Below are 19,918 nucleotides of genomic sequence, written 5' to 3'. Positions count from 1 at the left end.
CTTTAAAATTCAATCCCAGCGAGTGATGGCTTTTTGCTTATTTTAGCTGGGGAGCATAACCTGGTATGAATTACATCAGGAAGTAATTCGATTTTATTCAGCGAGAGCAATTTAAGGGCAATGACCTGTAATGCTCACACCACAGGGTGTCAGGCTTACAGACATAGTGGTTTAAATGTGAGAGAAAAGGCCAGGGCTTAAATACAATGTGGTTTTGAGCGAAAGTGACGTCTTACGATCTCTTGATGGCCCCGGACTCCTCGCTCTCATCCTCTTCCAGCAGCAGACGTAGGTAATAATCTCCAATCTTAATTTCGTCTGAAAGGCACTCGTATTTCACCTGCATAGCAATGACAGACAATTAAAGACAAAAATGTATGTCATATTTCACCTGCATAGATACGACACACAACCAAACACAAAGTTCTGTGACTCCTGCACAGCTCCCAGTATGATAATATGAAACGGAATATTAATGTGAAGGATCTATTAAATTTCTCATTTGCCTGTAATCTACAACGAAGCCACCAATGTTCAGAAACTTTGTGTTGAAGGGTCTTCAAAGCAGTCCCTTGTTTTGCTGCAAATCCCATAAAGCTAATCTGTGTATTTACATATCCTTGAGTGAAGTGGTGCTTATGAGTGTCTGAACAAAATGTACTTTTAACCCCACCTCCACAGTGAAGCAGGCTATGTGATCCACAATGCGTCTTAACTGGAACCCGATTACAATTACAAGAAGTTCAGTCACAGACACCATTTAATGCTGCACACTGTCTACACACTACAAAACAGCCCTCAGAATGCTGTGTAAAATGACTGTACTCATACATAACATGACAAGAAGCCACTTGCAACAAGTCCAGTGTGTGTTAAACCACAAAGCATGTGACATGGGCCTAGAAAATTTTTTTATTGTACACTGCTGCAGAAGTACTCCCTATAGCATGGCTGGCCAACTCTGTTGAGATCAACAGTGCCGTAGGTTTTCTCTCCAGCGCTAACAAAGCAAAGCTCATTCAACAGCTTGACATCTTGCTGAGCTGCCAATTGGTAGAATTAAGTGTACCAAATTGCAATTGAAATGAAAACCTACAGGATGATAAATCTGCAGGAACAGGAATGGGCAGCCCTGCTCTATGGTGGTTGAAGCCGCCCCTCCCGGACCCTAACCTCAAACTCCTGGTGGTTCCAGGAGATGACGTTGGTGCAGCCCAGCTCCCGGTCCACGCTGAAGGCGCGCATCTCCCCCTCCAGGGCGTCCCGCAGCTCCTCACGGGTCTTCAGGTTCCAGATCAGATTGGACCTTGCGTGATCAAGCTGGAACCTGCAGGGTAGGGGGGGGGGTTGTGGATGTGAGGTGGTTGAAGGAACATAACATGGAGGAGAGTGGGGATGGAAAAGGTGTGAAGGGTGGAAGAAAAGAGTGGAGTGGAGAAAATGAGGTGAAGAATGGAAGTTCAAAAGGAAGTGAAGAGGACAGGATTTATGACCAAACTTACAATGCCCCATTAGCAATCAAGAATGCCATACACCAGATACGGGCTGCATACAAATACAGCACGTCCAGTCTTCCTGCAGATATTGCAGGCCTTTCTGTGTACGTCCAAGTGCGGTGCTGTGGTTGTGGTTCTACCCCCTACATAACGTATTCTCTTGAATACTCTATCCAGGTCTACAAATGGCCAGGACCTGTATGTTGCATTGGGTCATGTGCTTAGGAAATATCAGAATGTACTGTCCTGGACACAGCGGAGAAGCAGTACCGATAGTAGAAAAGCTCCCAGTTGGCTTCGATCTTGATCCTCTGTCTCCTCTTCCTCAGGATGACCGGTTTTTGGTTTGGGTTCTGGAACAAGCCAGAACAATGTCAGTCACAGCAGTTCTCATCTCCCGTTGGCCTGAGTGAGCGTCAATCATCTCCCTCGTCACATTCAGAGTGACATAGGCTCTGCCTTTGCCTCCACTTGCATGGATGGACAACATACAAATGGCTCTTTAAGGGTGCACCAACTTTAGTGATTACGATATTAATGGTGGAAAACAACACACAAACAAAATGCTGCTAATGACTGAATGGACACAACAGGGAACGGATATAGAGCAACTGACCCATAAAAGGTCAGATTGTTTGCTGGCATGTACAACAATGCTGCCACTGCTAAACTATCAATACATCATAAACCCGTTCGCAGATAAATGACTGCTGAATCATCCAGTGATTACTCAACACACAATAAAACTCCAAAGCCAAAACACATCACAATAAAAGCGCATGACCTTCTCATTGAACACAGCACAACACTAAAGTAGAACACACAGACACACCAATACACCTTACGGGGAGTGGACCCACAGAACGTATGTTACGTGATGTCTAATGGTTGTCGATGAGGGGTGGAGACTACAGAGGGAGAGGCCTTGGGTTGCTCACCATAGAGTTCTACTCACCAGGTTATTCCTGTCCTGCTGCATTGATTGACAGCAGATAGCCAGAGAGGACAGGGAGGTGTAGGGGGCAGAGACAACACAAAGACATTATTGTACCTTGCAAATGTTGAACCTTGAAATATTTCATTCACATGGTGACACCGATGTGCTTTCCCAGTGGTTTTTAGGGTCAGGGAAATTACGCTTATCCGTTTCTGGAGGGACATCGCTTAAGACATCAGCCAAGCAATAATTACCCGAGAGAATTTTGATTTAAAAAGACTACATCTCCAGGCGCTTAGCTGTGCCAATTAGGCTTTAAAGGGTGGATTAAATATGTTAAAGAAGCAGCAAGTGAACATACTGATTTCAGAGAATTATTGTGAATCAAAAGTGATGCCAGATGGAAGCTCTAAAAAGTCCTGCAAGCGTCCTCCCCTATTAATGCAAGCTCCACAGGCAGCTTGCAGTATTTTGGTGCGTGATAATATCTGGATGTGGGTAAGTCCAGGAGATGCACCAAAAAACAAGGGGTGGTTCAGCCTTAGAACAGGGTGATGCTGGACAGATAACCAGCTTCTCTCAACCACACGATTCAGAGAAGAGGAGATGGAAGAATGAAACATTAAATAACTGCCAGCTCGAGAGAGGACACCACCTATCGGTGAAATAATAAATGACAACAGAAGAAAGTCCATTTCAATTTTACCAAGAAGGACGCTTCAAAAACAAGCAAAGCTATTAAAATCTTGCAATCAAAACCCGACAATGCGTGACACAACCCAAGACAAGACAGCGCCAAGCCGTGTTAAAACAAGCTGCGTCGAAGCTGCCGCGGATCCAGAGAAGCACCCTTCTAGCAGCCCGTTCAGAGGGCAAGTCCTCATAAGTGCACAGCGGGCTGCCTGCCAAGCCAATGAGAGCAGCCCGGTCCAGCTCTGAGCCAATCACCACTGTGCGTGCAGTGCCACCCAGTACCAGCAGGGGGAGCAGTGCGGAGCGGTTGCGGGAGTGCGGCAGCAGTGGGCATGTCCAGATCGCTCTGGTTGAGAGGCCAGAGGGACATGTGAGCTCACCTCCTTCTGTGCTATGCCCATCTTGTCCCTCCAGTGCATCAGCACGATGTCCGCCTTCTCCTTGGCAAACTTCTCCACCTCCTTGGCCGCCTTGCCCGCCAGCCTCTGCCATTCGGGCACCTTGTTTCGTCCAAACTGGTCCTGTGAAAGACAGGGTGGGCACTCAGGGTCGAGAAACCGGCCACTTGCCACCAAAGACAAAATGGCTACCTGCTATGCCCATTCTGCCAGTCAAAAAAGGGCAGCTAACTCAAAAGCAGCACAATAAACTCCTAGTGGATAAAAAGTAAAGGGGACTGGCCAGTTACCGTGGCAATCTTGAGGTTGTCTCTGATGTGCATCCTGTCCACATCTCTCTCAGGCACTGGCTCGGTGCTGTCCAGGTATGCCAGCAAACCTGCCGGCTACAGAGGAGGCAGGGGATACAGGTTACATTGTTTATGCTCCCAGACTGATACTTAAAGAGTAGTTGCACTGTTTCAGCCTGGCTCCGCCTACTACACAATTCGAAAAAATGCATTGTGGGATGGGAGGAGTAGGTGTGTTTCATTACGAAGTAGGCATACAAACACATCACACCTTAAGCAAGTTATCTAGTTATCGTTTAAGGCTGTATGCACAGAATTTCTCAATAAGTCTTTCACATGAACAAGAAGTGTAACCCCAGGCCACCTGTGTAACTAATACCTGATGCACAGCAGCTAATATGCACACCAGATTGTGCAGAACACATCCGCAGAAGTGGAGGAGAGAAGATTCACTCAGCAAAAAAAAAAAAAAACAATGAAATTGACTAGTTTGAACAAACAAATCCAAGACATTTTAAGTTTGGCCTAGGGAAAGTTACAAAACTGGGAACTTCACAAATTGACCATATGCAGAGGGGAGCCTTCTAATTGCCTGACAGCAGTTACTCATTAAAACAGATTTGTCTCCAATGTGAAAACAGGTGGAATACCCAGTAAAGTGACCCAGACCTTTGCTCATGAGACTGTAAATGCGCACCTGAGCCAATGGCATTAGCCCTATAGCTCAATGGAGGGGCGTCGGGTTAATACAAAAGCACAGGGTAATTTCTCCTTGATAACAGGAACGCAGTTCACTCAAATGTACAGACTCCCGGCATTGACAACAGGCCTGCCTGTGGAATCTGAGGACAGCTACCACGTGCCGTTTTGGATATGGGGGTACGAGTTGGGGAACCGAGGTTCTAACTCAATGTCGTAGGTCCAATTCCCAGCTGGGGCACTGCAGTTGTGTGATTGAGCGAGCTGTGCTTTTACTGCTTCAGTAAAATAACCAACAGTATGAATGGACAGTACGCAAAAATGTCATCAGTGTAAGTCGCTTTGGATAATAGAATCTGAGAAATGCTTAAATGTAATGTAATGTATTGCAGTGTACAGCTGTCTGTTTGGGGCCGCTCGCTCTCACCAGTATCCTCTTCAGCAGGTTCATGGCGATGGGGTTCTCTGCAGTCCACAGTCCCACCAGGTGGCGGCTCAGCTGCCTGTAGCAGGAAGCACACTTCTAAATCAATCTGAATACTGTACAGAGCAGGGCACTGGGTGTGAGCACACGCACACACGCACGTACACATGCACGCACGCACGCACACACGCACACAGGACACGCCAGACCATGGAATGCTGCACTTCTGGAACTCAGGACACTTCAAAATCTCACTTGCACTCTGATAAAATAAGTATTTTTGCCATAATAAGCCTACTCAGAATAATAACACAATTAATGTATGTCATTCATATTCTTATTTTGCCACAACAAAAGTGGGATTAAATATCTGGATTAGCGGGATGTAATAAGCTACAAATAATGTTTTGGCGTTCTGATTAAAACAAACTTGCCACACAGGCAAATAATATTTAAAAACCCACGGTACCACTGAAGCTTTGCTTATGCACACACCTTTCTTCTTTCCCTGGAATTTTGGATCTTTTTCAGTTTAAAAATGCAGAATCCAGAATGCGACAGGATCTCACATACACACACATTTTTAGCCCATATCTAAAACAGAAATTCGGGAGAGGATCGATACTGAAGGGCGTTATGATTCAGCTCTTACCGCATATTGCAACTTTGTTGATTAAAGAGTGGTTAAAAAAGAAAGAAATGGGGGCGACATAGCTCAGGAGGTAAGAGCGATTGTCTGGCAGTCGGAGGGTTGCCGGTTCAAACCACCTGGCTGTCGAAGGTCTTTGAGCAAGACACCTAACCCCTAACTGCTCTGGCGAATGAGAGGCATCAATTGTAAAGCGCTTTGGATAAAAGCGCTATATAAATGCAGTCCATTTACCATTTACCAAATATATAGCAAGGAAATTACAGAACATGTGCCCATCCGTTTTTATTTGTAAAGCAAAAACCTTGGATGCAAAAGTGCAGTGAAACTTCTTGTTCCAGAGAGGAGCTTAAATCCTGATGGTGCTAAAAAAGTCCCCATAAGGCACTTTAATCAAATTGTACACGAGGAAACTCTTTGATGAGCCAGCTAACTCGGGACAGCTGTACGTGGTCTGTGAAGCAAAAGCTCAATGGCGGCCCCACCACCCCCGCTCAGGCTGCATGGCTGCTCTTCTGGTTCCGGCTGAAACAACGCGACCTGGAGCTCTGACCTGTTGGTGAGCATCCTCTGGTCGGAGCTGATGGTGAACATGGAGGTGTGCAGGTGTCGGGGAAGGGCTCCCTCGCTCAAAGCCAGCTCCTGCATCTTCGTGGCGATCTCCTTGTCCCCCTCCTGAAACCGGGCAACAAGCGGCGCTTAAGGCAACTGCAGTCGCTCCCATTAAGTTAATTAAAGAAATCCCCATTTGAGCAGTGCCTGTTACGCTAATGAGAGTACTCAATTCATTCTACGGTGCAAGTCATGCTAATCAAACTTATTATACTGAGTGACCCGTCTGGTAAGTTGATACAGTGGACAATTGTTTAAATAACTACAGCTGCACTTTACTGTGACAACACTAGTTAGATGGATGACCATGGTATTGACCTTTGCTGTTACAATGGGAATGAGAAGATGACAAGAGTTAACGATGGTAATAGAGAACTGAGGAGTCAAGTAGCCTCACCTCAATGATGGCCTTCATGACCAGGCCTGCTCCCTTCACAATGGCCATGGAAGGGTGCTGTGGACAGACACACGGACGCAAGCCAAGTGAGCAAATTGCAGCACAAGGCAACAGACCCAATCAGCAGTCACTGCACACCCTGAATGAACACGCCATCAGTATGGAACCCCCTGGTTCCTTTTCCCCAGGAGATCTGCCTGGATTTTTCAAAGACATCTTCGCAATTCTTAAGAATCCCCAGAGCCTTGCCTGCACCTCTCAATGAAAACCAGGCTTCAGACGAGCTTTACTGGCACAGGGGACACGGCAAGGCGGTTCCCCGAGGCAGACGTGTAAAATGTGAGAGCGAAACCTCTCGTGTGCTCCGTCTCCACCCCCCCGGCTATTCACCCCACCGTCCTCCACCTTTCTCCTCTCCCTCCATCTCCCCACACCTCTCCGCCCCACCCCACTTCCCACCTGGAAGAGCTTGAAGAGGGTTCGGCCGTTAGAGGCCACCATCTCCAGCAGCATGTCGAACTGCTGGCCCTCGCTGGTCTCGCTGTAAGGGGCGCACAGGGAGAAGGTCAGGAAGTCCAGAAGCGAGCTGATCACCAGCGCACCGGTGCCGTGCTCCTGTGGAGGGAGGGAGGGAGACAGAGAGAGAGAGAGAGGGAGGGAGGGAGGGAGAGGGAGAGAGAGAGTCACCAAATAAAACCAAAACAAACAGCATCACAGAGCTAAGCCTTGTGGGATATATCATTCTAATCTCCATAATTTGCATTTGTTAGGCACTTTGGTTCTCTGTGATCAAAGAATAACATGAATCAATATGGAACTGGGCTCCTTTATGAATAGAATGTAGGAGCAGCAGTATGACCAAAGGACGTATGTGTGTCAAAGTAACCCACACAGCAGTGACTGGGGCAGCACTAGAACAATATAACAGTACTGCTGGCAGGTTCCACTAATACTTTACATATTAAAATAGATATCGCACAGCCAAAACACTGATGAAATGAACTCTAAGAGCACATAATAGGGGATTATTTCAGTCATGTTTACCAGCTGAAGAAAGTCAGTGCAGTGGTGAAGGTTCACAGATTTTTCTGTCCGCTTCATATTTATATAGAAAAATTACTTATTTTGGCACTTAACAAGTTTATTGTTTTGAAAACATTCTACCCTTTATTACATCCTTAGTGTTTCCATATTAGCCCTACTAAAGGGAAGCAAAAAAACGAAGAAATCCAATGATTTACTGTATGTCAGATACACATATTACCAAACATGGCATGTAACGTGCATCTTACATTATTCCAATTTGAAAACAGAGAATAAAACAACACGTATGCTGATTCATGCTTTACTTGAACCGCAAACAATGTATTTATGAGTCACACAGCACTGCATTTTAAGTTCTAACAGCTCTAAGCTAGTGCCAGTCAATCAGTTAGTCAGTGGTCACCCTGCTGACCCTCACACTCACCACATTACTGATGAACTTCTCCAGAAGGTTCTCCAGGAATTTCTTGGAGGAGAGTAGGGAGGCTTTGTTCAGCTGCTCCTGACGCAGGTCATAGTCATCATGCATCGGCTGCAATGAGAACATGCCCTTGTTATCTCTCCCTATCATTATCATCTCTATCACCATGGCAACAATCCATCCTACCAAAGTCATCTTTACCACAACTGCAGTGGTACATTTACTAATTCCAGTACATGCAGCCATGACCAATATGCAGTAAGAAAAACGCCTTTACGAAACAACGTGTGTCTGTGTGTGCGAGCGTGTGTGTGTGTGTGTGTGTGCATGTGTGTGTGCGTGTGTGCGTGTGTGTGTGCGCACCCGTGTCACTTACACACATGAGGGCGCAGAGCATGTCAATGGCAGCGTGCGTCACCCCGTTGTTGTTCCTTTTCAGAGCCTTGACCGTTTTCACCCCCAGCTTCTCCCGGAACCTGGAACAGAAGAACACAAACGCGCGTGAAGACACGCCAACACAAGCCGACAGCACAGGCCACACGCACACCACACAGGCGCAAGGTCCTTTAAAACGCAAGGGGTGACAGGGAGGATTCACTCGACCTTGAACGGACAGGGGGATAACGTCCCGCTACAACCACCACTATGGCGGCTTTGATCAATATTTGTATCAGGTTGCTTTCATACAAATATGAGGGGGACTTTTCTCATAGGAGACCTGGGCAAACTAAGAACTGGAGACTTTGCAGAATGCAGAATTCACGCAAGACAATGTCAGTAATACCTCAGAACCCACACAACACTTTTTACACCTCACAGAAAAAAAGTGTGCTGTGGTTTCTGAAGACACAGGAAAGACAGACAGTAGATTGTGAGATGAATGTTTTCATATTTACGTTCCGCCCGAGGGTCCAGCCACCTGACCAGACCTTAGAACGACAGAGCACGCCTGTGTTAGGCAGTGGCTACCACTACTGGCCCACACAAGAAAAGAGAGAAGGAGAAGGAGGAGGGGGTAGAGGCAGGGGTTGGCCACCTACTTGGGGAGCTGGGTGAAGGCCTGGAAGCCGGCCTTGGAGGCCACCAGCCGGCGGATGGCCTGGAAGTGGCTCTCCAGCTCGGCGTTGGGCCCCGGCAGCTCCGTCTCCTGGGAAAGCAGGGCCAGAATGGCGTTGTTGATCAGCTTCTCCTTGTTCTCTGAGAAAAGGCCCTGGAAGGAGGGATGTGGGTAGAGGAGAGCGAGAGAACGAGAGAGAAAAAACCGTGAGGACGAGCCAGTCCGACCGCAGCACTCCGCCTGGCGGTTAGCGAGGTGGCGGGAACGCGCGTACTCACGTCTTGCGTGACGGCGTGGAGCACGCCGCTGTAGGAGATGTTGGCGTTGAATCTGAACACCGCGTCCCCAAAGTTTCCATCTGAGGAGGAGAACGTCAGATTTCTAAAACGCGGTAACAATCAACCTTCAAACCCAAGAAAAAGGTTGTTTGGCGTTTTGCTTCCAATTTTTCCTTGGCAAAAGTAGGGGGAAAAAAGCTCATCAAGAACAAGGGCAGCGAGAATAAATTGGCAATCGCTACTGCTGCTGCCAATACCAACCAATGCAATAATTACGTTCAATTTACAGTCCTAATTTACCAGCCAGGAGTTCCATTATCCTTTGCTAAGCAATTACATTTTTTAAATGTTTTTCTCATCAGGCATTTCATTTAGCAAACTCTGGCCCAAAAATGAATGGGTGAAAAATCACTGGCATGGGGCAAATGTACATTTGAACAGTGTGGAATAGGCCAATGATAAGTTTCCTAAGAGCTGAACTGTCTTATTGAAATCCCTGTGCACCCTGCTCCTAACCATGTTCGGAATATCTTGAGTATTTAGTTTCTTTGCTAAATGAGTAGGGGTGGCACTCCTCATGAGGAGGGCTGTTGGACTGTCTTACTGGGGGGTGCAGCCAGGAACTTGAGGTGCAGGCTCTCCACCTCCTCGTCCACCGGCATGCTGAGCAGCCCCCAGCGCTGGCCCCTCTGTGTGGGGGCCATCTTCACACACACGTCCCGGTTCCCAGATGCCCGCACCCCGTCCAGCAGGCTGGCCATCAGGGAGTCTCTGCAGGGGCGCAAACACAACCAGGCCCTGTGGTCACTAACGGTCACTATGCACAAACACGCAGGACCCAACGGTCAAAAGACAGCGTGTGCACAGACGGGCACAGATGGGCAGGCAGGCACACACACACACACACACACAGAGGACATGAAACACACAGGCATTCCCAGCAGTAACCAGGGAGTCTGGTTTCTACACTCAGTTACGTGCATATAACAGCATACAATGCTAACATATGTAACATACGCAAAGGAAACAAATATTTACAACAGAGAAGAGGGGAGCTGGGATACACACACACACAACCACATAAATCACCACAAAGCACAAGAGAATACTGACAGAATACTGACCCAAACAAAAGCAAGCAGCACACATTCAGCCCAGTGTACAGAAGTCTATGCCCGTATGGGTCAACGTCCATGCCTGCATGAGTCAATGTCCATGCCTGCATGGGTCAATGTCCATGCCTGCATGGGTCAATGTCCATGCCCGCATGGGTCGATGAAGCTGAAGTACCTTTCTGTGGAAGAGTACTTTCTGATCTGCCCCCTGATGAACTCCACAGTGAAGACCTGAGGGTTGTCTGCATCACAGACGAGTGCAAACACCTGCAAACACAGAGAGCGACACGGCATCAGGATTAAACCGATCAAAGAGCGTTCACATAAAAACACTCATATCAGCACTAGAACAATGAGCGAGAACAGCCGGAAGGACCTTTGGGACTTAAGGGTGAATTAAGTTGATACCTTTTCACCCCAATGCCAGTTATGCATTTCATCCTATTAGTGGTCTGAGTTTGTGGTAGAACCAGTTAGAATTCGATCATGCAATTATCTTAAAAATTCATGCTTTTTTTTGACTTGTCTTTGGTGGGTAAAATATGATTTGATATGTTTTTCATATATATTGATTATGGGCCTGTGTAGCCATCTAATATATTTTGGACAGATTTAATCATTACTTTTACTGAACAGTACGGGATGTTCAGGTCTCTGTGTATCAGATACTTTTGTGCGTTTCAGGTTTGCATGTATACTGTTAGAAATCCACAAGCCTTTGAATATACATATATATGTCAGTGCATCAGAGAATGTAGTCATACACTCTCCATATAAACTGAATACATCCTCAGTGCACAACGACTGGGTTCACCATTTAGTATCACAAACAAATCAGAATTGCAACCGCTGCTGCCTTAAATCGAGTCATTTCCTCACATACGTCCTACCTAGTCATCTGCACATTTCTCCTTTTTGGGTTTGTTGGCATTTTCCCTTCTATCATATCCAATGTGCAAAGCAGAGTATGTCATAAAGCAAAACAGGAAAGAATATGCCAAGTATTGTACATAAGTGAAATGTGATTGTATTTTTGAACAGTTTCAAAATGTTAAAATATGTTTCATGATTTAAAAAATTCTAATTGCTTATTTTTCACTGGTTTACCTAAGACTGAAACAGTTATTATGTAGTTGGGTGACTGGGAAACCGATTATTGGAAGGGCCAAAAACCTTTTTAGATACAGGACAAATTCCCTTTGTCTGGAAGACAGGGAACCACTTGTTGCAAAAGGGTCTGGTTGGTCTCCGCAAACTCATGTGACTGAGCGATGGTTCAGATATCTGCACTGTGAAACTTCTGCGTAAGCTGGACTTCCACGTCATTCCACACCAAGTACGTCCCGTGCCGTTTCTCCTTTTACTTCATCCAAAACATACATTTAATTTTGTTTGACTCTGGATCCTAGCATCTGGCGTTTTGAAACTAGCTCTGTTGTTTGCATTTTAAGCTGGGCCAACAGTTGCTCATGTTTTTTTGAAACCACCTACAGACATGGAGAGCTGAGGGCGCAGCAAAAAAAAGACTGACAGGCAGTATGATGCTGTGTGTGAGAAGCTTTGATGATTAGGGCGTACCCTGCAGAAGGCTCAATGCTTTGGAAGCTCCACCTTTGTGCATCCTACCTTGCTTTACAAAGCACACACCACACATGACCCAGAGCATTCCAAGCCAGTAGCTGAGCAAAGGGACTGTAGTCAGTAGTAATCAACATCTAAAAATAGAGCCTGATCATTTTGTGTTTCAATCTTTCAATATAATCTCAAGCAACATTCCGTAAAACCTGTTTCCTCACTTTGGGCTGACTGGAGTGCATGTCCAGGCCCCTCCCACAATGACTGCCAATGACACCCGAGAGAGGAGCTCAGCAGGTGCGCCTAGATGCGCTCCAACCAAAGCCGCAGAGCCCAGCGGTATACAGGAGCTTTTCTTTTTACGCCATTGCCTTTGGTTTTCTCTCTAGCACCCGCGCTACGAACAGCAGGTGTGCAAACACTACCTTTCTCCTATAGTGCTCAAAGTCTGAAAGCAGGTGGAGCTACTGTAGGTGGAAACCAGAAGCTGATGTCAACCCTATGCAATACTGCTTTCCTGTTCATTACATTACATCACAGGCATTTAGCAGACGCTCTTATCCAGAGCGACTTGCACAACTTTTTACACAGCATTTACATTGCATCCATTTATACAGCTGGAAATATACTGAAGCAGTGCAGGTTAAGTACCTTGCTCAAGAGTACAATGGCACCTGTGACCTTTAGGTTACAAGACCAGTTCCTCACCCATTATTCTACACTGCCGCCCTATCTGAGTTCAGTTGAGTAAGGGCTGGTCTTGTGTGGGTGTGAGAGCTAGGTGCGTATTGTCCCACAGCTCCCGTCACTTTGAAAAGAGACACAGCGCTCGTGGAAAAAGATGACAGGGTGTGAAGAGGAGCAGACGCGATGAGGGACAGATTTCGGGCGATTGTGACCGAGTGGTGCGCCTGCGACAGCCTCTTTTCCCGCAAGGCGGTAAGGACGGCGCCCACCTCTTCGAAGGGCTTGATTGTGACGATGTTGTAGGAGGCTGGGTCCCTCTCCACCAGACAGGTCTCCGTGAGAGCCAGGATCCTCTTCGCCGGCTCCTGACAGGACAGAGAGCGCCGGGGTTACTCCTACTCCTAACTGCACATTGCACCGTCTCTCCCTACACCTCATTACTGAACAGTGAAGCTTCTTCTGTGAGGAACCCTGGCTGTATGAGCAAAAAAACACTTCAGAAGAGAGGGAGGGTGCACTAAGTACTGAAAACTGGGCTGACAATTTTGACAATTTTTGGGAAAGAAAAAAAAAAAATTACTTGTTAAAAGTAAATACTTTTTTTCAAAAATAATATGGATTCTATTCTATTCTTTTCTTGGAATAGAACAGAATAAAACAGAATTTACCCATTTTTGAGAATACAATATTGCACATAACTTTATTTTATATATTTTGTGTATGCCAATAATTCTGGAGCTGACTGCACACACCCTCATCCTACAATTCAACAGGCCTTTATTATAAGCATGACACTTAACAACAAAGCATTTAAATCATAGCTATATCTATTTGTCAATGCAATGTGAAATATGCAGTGCTTAGGCAGTGGCGTGCTCAACAGGCCTGCTATGTAATGCCTGTCACAGCACGCAAGCACCTACGGCGATAAGTCACGCGGCTGAACTGACAGAAAACACGCATGACGAGATCATACAGACGAGAGAGCGAGCGACAGCAGCATTACAGTAACAGTGAGAGAGGAGGAGGAGGAGGAGGAGGAGGAGGAGTAGGAGGAAGAGTGCGCCAGGCGCGGACGGCTAACCGTGTGGCGGGGGGAGATCTTCTGCACGACGAACTCGGCCAGCGAGGTGATGCAGTCGTCCGCGCCGTACTTGCCGAAGCGCTCGGCGGCGAAGCCCTCGAAGGTGAGCGCCTCCTTGCGCAGCCGCAGCGTGATGCCGATGAAGTTCCCGGCGTGCTCCACCGCGCTGCGGATGATCTCGTCCCGGTGCTCCGAGGCGAAGAGGTGCTGCGCGGAAAAAGGGAAGGAAAGAAAAGGAGAGGAAAGGGAGGGTGAGGATGAGAGAAACGGGAGAGGAGAGGGCTTGTAACGCCGCAAAAACCTTTCTTTTCGATGGGTGGCAGATCCTTCCTTTGGATAACAAATTTAAAAAGAAACCCGTACACAGTCACGCATGTTCACGTACGCACGTGTGCGGATAGAGCTCGATTTGCTAACCCCTTTAGCATGCGCACAACCTTTCAGCACACGCTAATAACACAACCAACGATTGGTGCAAAACAAATACCACGACCAATCATTGGCTACGTTATTGATTTTGCATGCGCTAAAGGTCTCAGTAAATCAGGCCCGTGGTACGTACCAACCGGCTGAAGCCCCCGTAGAGGATGCAGAAGCCCCCCTGGTAGTCGGAGACTTCCACGAAGCCCTCCACCGATCGGTAGTCGTAGGAGCAGAGCAAGCGGTTGGTCTGCGGGTCGATCTGGTCGATGCCCCCCGGGGTGACCTCCAGGACCACCAACCGCCGCGAGTCGCTCCAGTGGTGCTTGTAACAGTTGTAGCGCTGTGGAGCAAAATGTGCATTAGAGGGTCATGACATCACGGTGGCGTGGTTGATGCTGGGCGGCTGCTGAGCCAATGACAGCTTTACCTTAGAATAAAGACCTGTTTATTAAGCGTGGAACACGGAACATGTCTTTAAGGTGCAAAACAAAGCTAGCAACAATCGTATAAATGGCCAGAAGGGAGTTGCGATACGATGTCTACATCAATTCAATTCAAATGATATTTGTTCAACTTTCAGACGTGTACCCAAACGCACACACACAAACAGTCGGCTAGCTGTCTGCGGCAATTACAAAAATCTGATTGTTTCTGTAATATAGAAGTTATTCGGGTAGACAGCCAACAGTGCTGCTTTGGGAGGGATGCTGGCGTACATTTTCCCTGACAGAGGAAATGAAAACAAAGCTAAATTTCATATCTCCGTGACCAGAGACCATAACACCATATCAGAACCAAGCTTTCTGAGTAGCTATAAGGTGTCACCGTGCTGCAATGCCACAATTACAAAGACAGTTACAATGAAAACAATCTGTCAAAGGTTTAAGTGTTTCGGTACGACAACATTCGGCTGTACGATCAATTTCAGAAAGAAGCTTTTGGTGAGCCTGAGTAAGTGAGGGTAAGTAAGAGCAATCCAAAAGAAACCACAGGAAGTTGTATTGATTGACAGGGATGAAAGTCACCCTTGAGGTAGATGTGTTCTATTATAAACTGATCTACGGAAATGCAGTAATGCTGATAAAACAGAAATGAGAAACACAAAGGTACCAGGGCAGTGGCACTCTACAGCCAAACACATGAGGACAGATCTTATTCCCCACACAGGAAGTTCACCTGGAAATAGTAGTGCTGAATACAGGCTATTGCAATTCCCAGGCTGCAATATATCATTCACGCAGGTGCTTCATAAAAACAATAAATACTTTTAAGACCATCTTAACAATGCAAACACATAAACACACAGAGTACCAACCCTGCCAGTTATCTTGCCCTCCGAGAAATCCGTTCGGAATCTCTGCAAGAAACGAGAGAGAGAGAGAGAGACAAGGAAAGAAAGCATTACCTCTTGTATGACTAATTAACATACACTACTCAAACCATGAATTCCTAGTTTTACAATACACAAACGACGGCACACAGCTTAAGCTGAATATAACATTCTGTTGCACCTTTCCCTTTAAAGAACATTTCCCGCATGCAGAATGCTTGCAAAAGGGTTTAATTAAGTTGAGTGCACAGGTGTGTAAACAATCAGACAGATTTTGGTTTTCCAGACGTAAACGTTAATGGAGCTGGACGTCGGTGCCCAGTCCCGGTGGGTCTCTCACCAGCGCCTCTGTGAGCAGCTCCATCCTGTGCTCGGTGGAGAACTTGAGCGTCTCCGACTTCTTCCCGCTGCCCTTGCGGAACGTGAGGCTGAACTCCGTGCCCTGGCCCTTCCCCACCGGGCTGATCCCGCAGATGTCCCCATAAGGCCACTGCGAGTCGGAACAGGACAGGTTAGCGGGGACCTGAGAACGCACCACGGAGGATACAGTCCAAAGTACAGCGGCTCCTCATTACCTGATTGGTAACTTCTAACGTGGCGGGGTTGTAAGTGGTGATGCCGTGGGTTCCAACAGAAAAGACTCTTTTATACCTGCAAAAAAACAAAAAACAAGCGAAACAGGATTTAACCCAACGCCTGCGTGCGAACGACCCGCCAACACCGAAACAAACGGGTCACGTACAGGGGCTTGGTGTGAGCATCGACCATCAGAAAACCGTCCTCTCTCATCTCTTAGATGAGCCTCAACAAGCCATCTGCCAGGCACTGCTGACAGGCAAGTATAAATCTGGAACACAAAACACTGCACGACACCTGCATAAATGGAACCACGGCAATTTCATGCATAAAAGGCTTTAGTCGCACTGGGCGTAATGGAGGAATTTTCGCATGATACTGTTTGGGAGAAATGTCACATTCTTGGCCTGTTGCTGTGGCCAGACACCGCCTTCCCTCTACGCCGATCACAAACAAATCAGGCTCATAATTAGCAGTCTGCTGGGTTTGATTTGCCTTAATTATGCAAAAATCTGCCTCCCTGGAACCTGGAGAGAATTGCAGAATTAAAGAGCAAATGCAGAATAGACGAGCCAATTACGAGGGATTTTAAAGCTCATCTTCACCAAAAAAACAAAAAAACCATATGTAATTCCCCCAAGAGTACCCACTGCCTGAACAGTATTGCAAAACCACTGTGAGTTGCATTCAACTGGGCTATTACACAGGCCATGTTCATGATTTGTGCAAAAACAAAAATAGAGATGATGTCATCAAGTCTACAGTATGAAAAAGACAATGAGACCGATGTCCCGGATGCAGACGTCAGCAAAAAACTAAGCTACAGGACATTTAATATAATCTTAACATACAAGGAATACAAGCATGAAGTCTTCACTCAGTTCGGCTGGCTGAATGACCTGCTTTCGTTCCCTTTTGTGTGATCAAGTATAAAACTACTCAACCCTGAAATTCCTCTTTCAGTCATGCATATATAGACGTGTGTGGAAATCAACATCCTGCTTTAGAGGATGAAGAACGATTGTAAGATGAAATGGCTCCGCCTTGCCGGAAAATTCTACACAGAACCCTCCCACGTCTCCGCAGCGCTCCTGACCCCTGGTACAGACAGTAGGCGATGTTTCCAGGCAGTGACACTGCTCTTTGTCACAACGAGAGGTGGCTGGCGTCTGCAGGGCATGCTGGGATAGCTGGCGGCACGGGGCAAGCAGGGAAAGCCCTCTCGGGCGCGTCAGTCACGATGAGGACGGCGGTCCCGTGCGGCGCGACACTGAGGAAGGAAGCGGGAGCGACAGGGCGGCGAGCAGCGGGGGCCCGGGCATGCTCAGGGTAAACCCCCCCGCCCCCCCCTGCCAACACACAGTTCTGCTCAGGTCACTCAGAGAGAAGCGGGGTCCTTAAGGGGCCAACTCGTTTCAAGCCAATTCGTTACCGCACTTCACCTCCGAGTCTCGCCAGCTCAGAACGCGATGCCGAGCCCGGGACTTCGCGGAAACTGTCACGTGCAGTTCAGCAATGACAAACGGGAACAAACAGTTACACGGCCTGAGTCAGCCGAGAGCGCGATGCCAAGGCTGGAGTCGAGCAAGGCTGCCCACGAGCTTCCTGTGGCAGCGTTAGCGCCAGTCTCTGTGACCGCGGGAGAGCAGGCCTGTTCTGCACCCTACTCCCCGGCAGTCAGAAACAAGCCTCCGTTTCCTGCAGCGCTCTTACGCGGTCCCTGGGTCGTGTGGTCACTGCGAGGCCGCTTCTCATAAAACCGCTCATCCGTCGCCTGCTGCACCATCGCCACTGCGAAACATGGGCTCTTCAACCATCGGCTCGAGCAGCACGCGACACCGATTTACACGCATGCCGCTCCCGAGATAGCATCAGGGGTATTTCACCAGAGGAAGGGCTGTGAAATATCGGGCGTATCTTGCCGGTTAATTTGAAGCAGTGCTCCTCCGCCTGATTTATCTAAAGGCGCTTTGCCCCAGAACTGAAATGGAAATCATCGCGGCTCCAAGCTCTGTGCAAACGCGCAGCTTAAATAACAGGTGAGCTGTCACACAGAACACAGCTCCACTGTGAGCTCATGCTACTGACAGCCTATTTCACTTTCACTTTCTAATGCAACACTCATGAATTATGCATGTTGTGAAAAGGCTGCACTGTTTTCTCTCCTCAGACCTGCCGACTGCTTGTTGGCCAAGAGGTGTATTCCTGAATGACGCAATGTAGAAGCACAGCTCGGGCCTAGGGCTGAATTGAAAGCAAGAAAGCTAATATGCATCCCTTCTTCTCGCTAAACGGGCAAAGCTGCCTCTTTAGCCTCAAACCAAGGGGATTGCCTGACTCAAACCATCTGGTTCCACACTCAGCATAGCGATGAAAAAAAGAAAACAGATGTGCAACCTTGCTGAGTCAGTAGAATCAGAGCTATGCTTATTTGTTGTTCATGTCAAATGCAATTAGAACAGCTTAGAGTATCAAAAAAAGATACGTGTCCGCATTAACCGCTGTCAAGAACATGAAAATTCAACAGATTGACTTTAATATGAAAGATTAATGCCAGAGCCTAATTGTTCAATGTTTCCTCTGAGCAATGAACATTAATAAGCACATTTATTATCTGTTCGCATTGATGGAAGAATTCTGAGCAGCTGAGCAGTTGGTATGTGTGAACATATGGCGTCCACACATATGGCGTCTAGATTGCGTTTCGAATGGGGCTGTTGAGCGATGTCTCCAGCTGACACACAAATCTTTCTTTACTTTTTTTATGCTGTCCATATCAGGCCGAGGGGCCCATCCCTGCACTAGAACACCACTTTAACAGGAAGTGCCACCCAGCAGCCCGCCAACGCACCCCTCCAAGCACAGTATCCGGACCGTGTCAGTGAGACGGGGCATGGCAGCGCAACAGGGCGGAGGATAACTGATTGTAGAATCTCCCAAGGAGGGAGGGTTTGAGTCAGCAGGGTATTCTGTGCCTCATAACCCAGTAGTGACATCTCCGGTCATTTAGAAAAAACAGCACTCCAAGCCAGAAGATGGATTACAGCCCCTGAATCAGTAACAAGTTACTACTCTAGCATGTATCACAGTGCAACACAGTGAGCTTGTGCCAGCTGTTGAAGAGATGCATCTGACAACTACTGCTAACCCATATGTACCTGAAGAGGAACAGCTGGGATGCCGATGTGGCAGTAACCTACAAACCCAGGTTGTCTGGCTTAAAGCTCACTCCCACCCATTCCACTCCAGCACTCCAGAAGTGCCTTCCCTCTCAAAAAAGGTATAAATGCTTTTCCCTGGAGTGGTACTCTATAGGTACATAAACCTGCACCCCTCGCCAGCAATACATAATTAATTTGTACCTTTCTTTACTTGAAAAAAGTACTTAGTGGTACCCAAAATGGAACAATATTGTACTTTCAGGGTACATTCGAGAAATTTGTTTCTTAATGAAGAAAAAGGTACCTCCCCTGAGCCTTTATTTCTGAGAGGACTGACTGACTGACTGACTGACTGAGGCCTTCAGCAGTCCCCTCGGTGCTCTTCCACCTCCTTTGAACATCTAAGCCACCTCATGGAGAGCTTCATTGTCTAAAAGCACAAATACTGGAAGTTTCCAAAGAGGAGGGCACCTAACATTGCAGATGATGAAAATGGGGCAAACCCGTTTCGGGTTCCGGTGTTGTGACAGTTCTCGCTTTTGAGTGCCAGTATGATTTAAGCCGTCACACGT

General features: G+C 47.2%; 1 protein-coding gene across 1 annotated transcript in view; it reads right to left on the bottom strand.

The window, feature by feature from the left end:
* The window catches only part of LOC135254092 (dnaJ homolog subfamily C member 13-like), a 59,253-nt gene that overhangs the window by 20,023 nt on the left and 19,312 nt on the right, over positions 1-19,918 (bottom strand). The window contains exons 3-25 of the mRNA XM_064334045.1: positions 16,185-16,260; positions 15,950-16,099; positions 15,595-15,636; positions 14,419-14,619; positions 13,857-14,063; positions 13,042-13,137; positions 10,686-10,777; positions 10,000-10,166; positions 9,396-9,475; positions 9,101-9,270; positions 8,957-8,989; positions 8,437-8,536; positions 8,064-8,171; positions 7,055-7,210; positions 6,596-6,652; positions 6,140-6,261; positions 4,941-5,016; positions 3,815-3,910; positions 3,507-3,647; positions 2,452-2,469; positions 1,767-1,849; positions 1,174-1,327; positions 237-340 (exon numbers count right to left, since the gene is read on the bottom strand). Of these exons, the coding sequence (XP_064190115.1) occupies positions 237-340; positions 1,174-1,327; positions 1,767-1,849; positions 2,452-2,469; positions 3,507-3,647; positions 3,815-3,910; positions 4,941-5,016; positions 6,140-6,261; positions 6,596-6,652; positions 7,055-7,210; positions 8,064-8,171; positions 8,437-8,536; positions 8,957-8,989; positions 9,101-9,270; positions 9,396-9,475; positions 10,000-10,166; positions 10,686-10,777; positions 13,042-13,137; positions 13,857-14,063; positions 14,419-14,619; positions 15,595-15,636; positions 15,950-16,099; positions 16,185-16,260 (2,529 nt within the window). The remainder of the gene's footprint in view (positions 1-236; positions 341-1,173; positions 1,328-1,766; positions 1,850-2,451; positions 2,470-3,506; positions 3,648-3,814; positions 3,911-4,940; positions 5,017-6,139; positions 6,262-6,595; positions 6,653-7,054; positions 7,211-8,063; positions 8,172-8,436; positions 8,537-8,956; positions 8,990-9,100; positions 9,271-9,395; positions 9,476-9,999; positions 10,167-10,685; positions 10,778-13,041; positions 13,138-13,856; positions 14,064-14,418; positions 14,620-15,594; positions 15,637-15,949; positions 16,100-16,184; positions 16,261-19,918) is intronic.

This window comes from Anguilla rostrata, chromosome 4 (assembly GCF_018555375.3).
Source record: "Anguilla rostrata isolate EN2019 chromosome 4, ASM1855537v3, whole genome shotgun sequence".
NCBI classification, from domain to species: Eukaryota; Metazoa; Chordata; class Actinopteri; order Anguilliformes; family Anguillidae; genus Anguilla; species Anguilla rostrata.
Note: the sequence above shows the minus strand (reverse complement) of the source record. Positions and strands in the feature narration are given on the sequence as shown.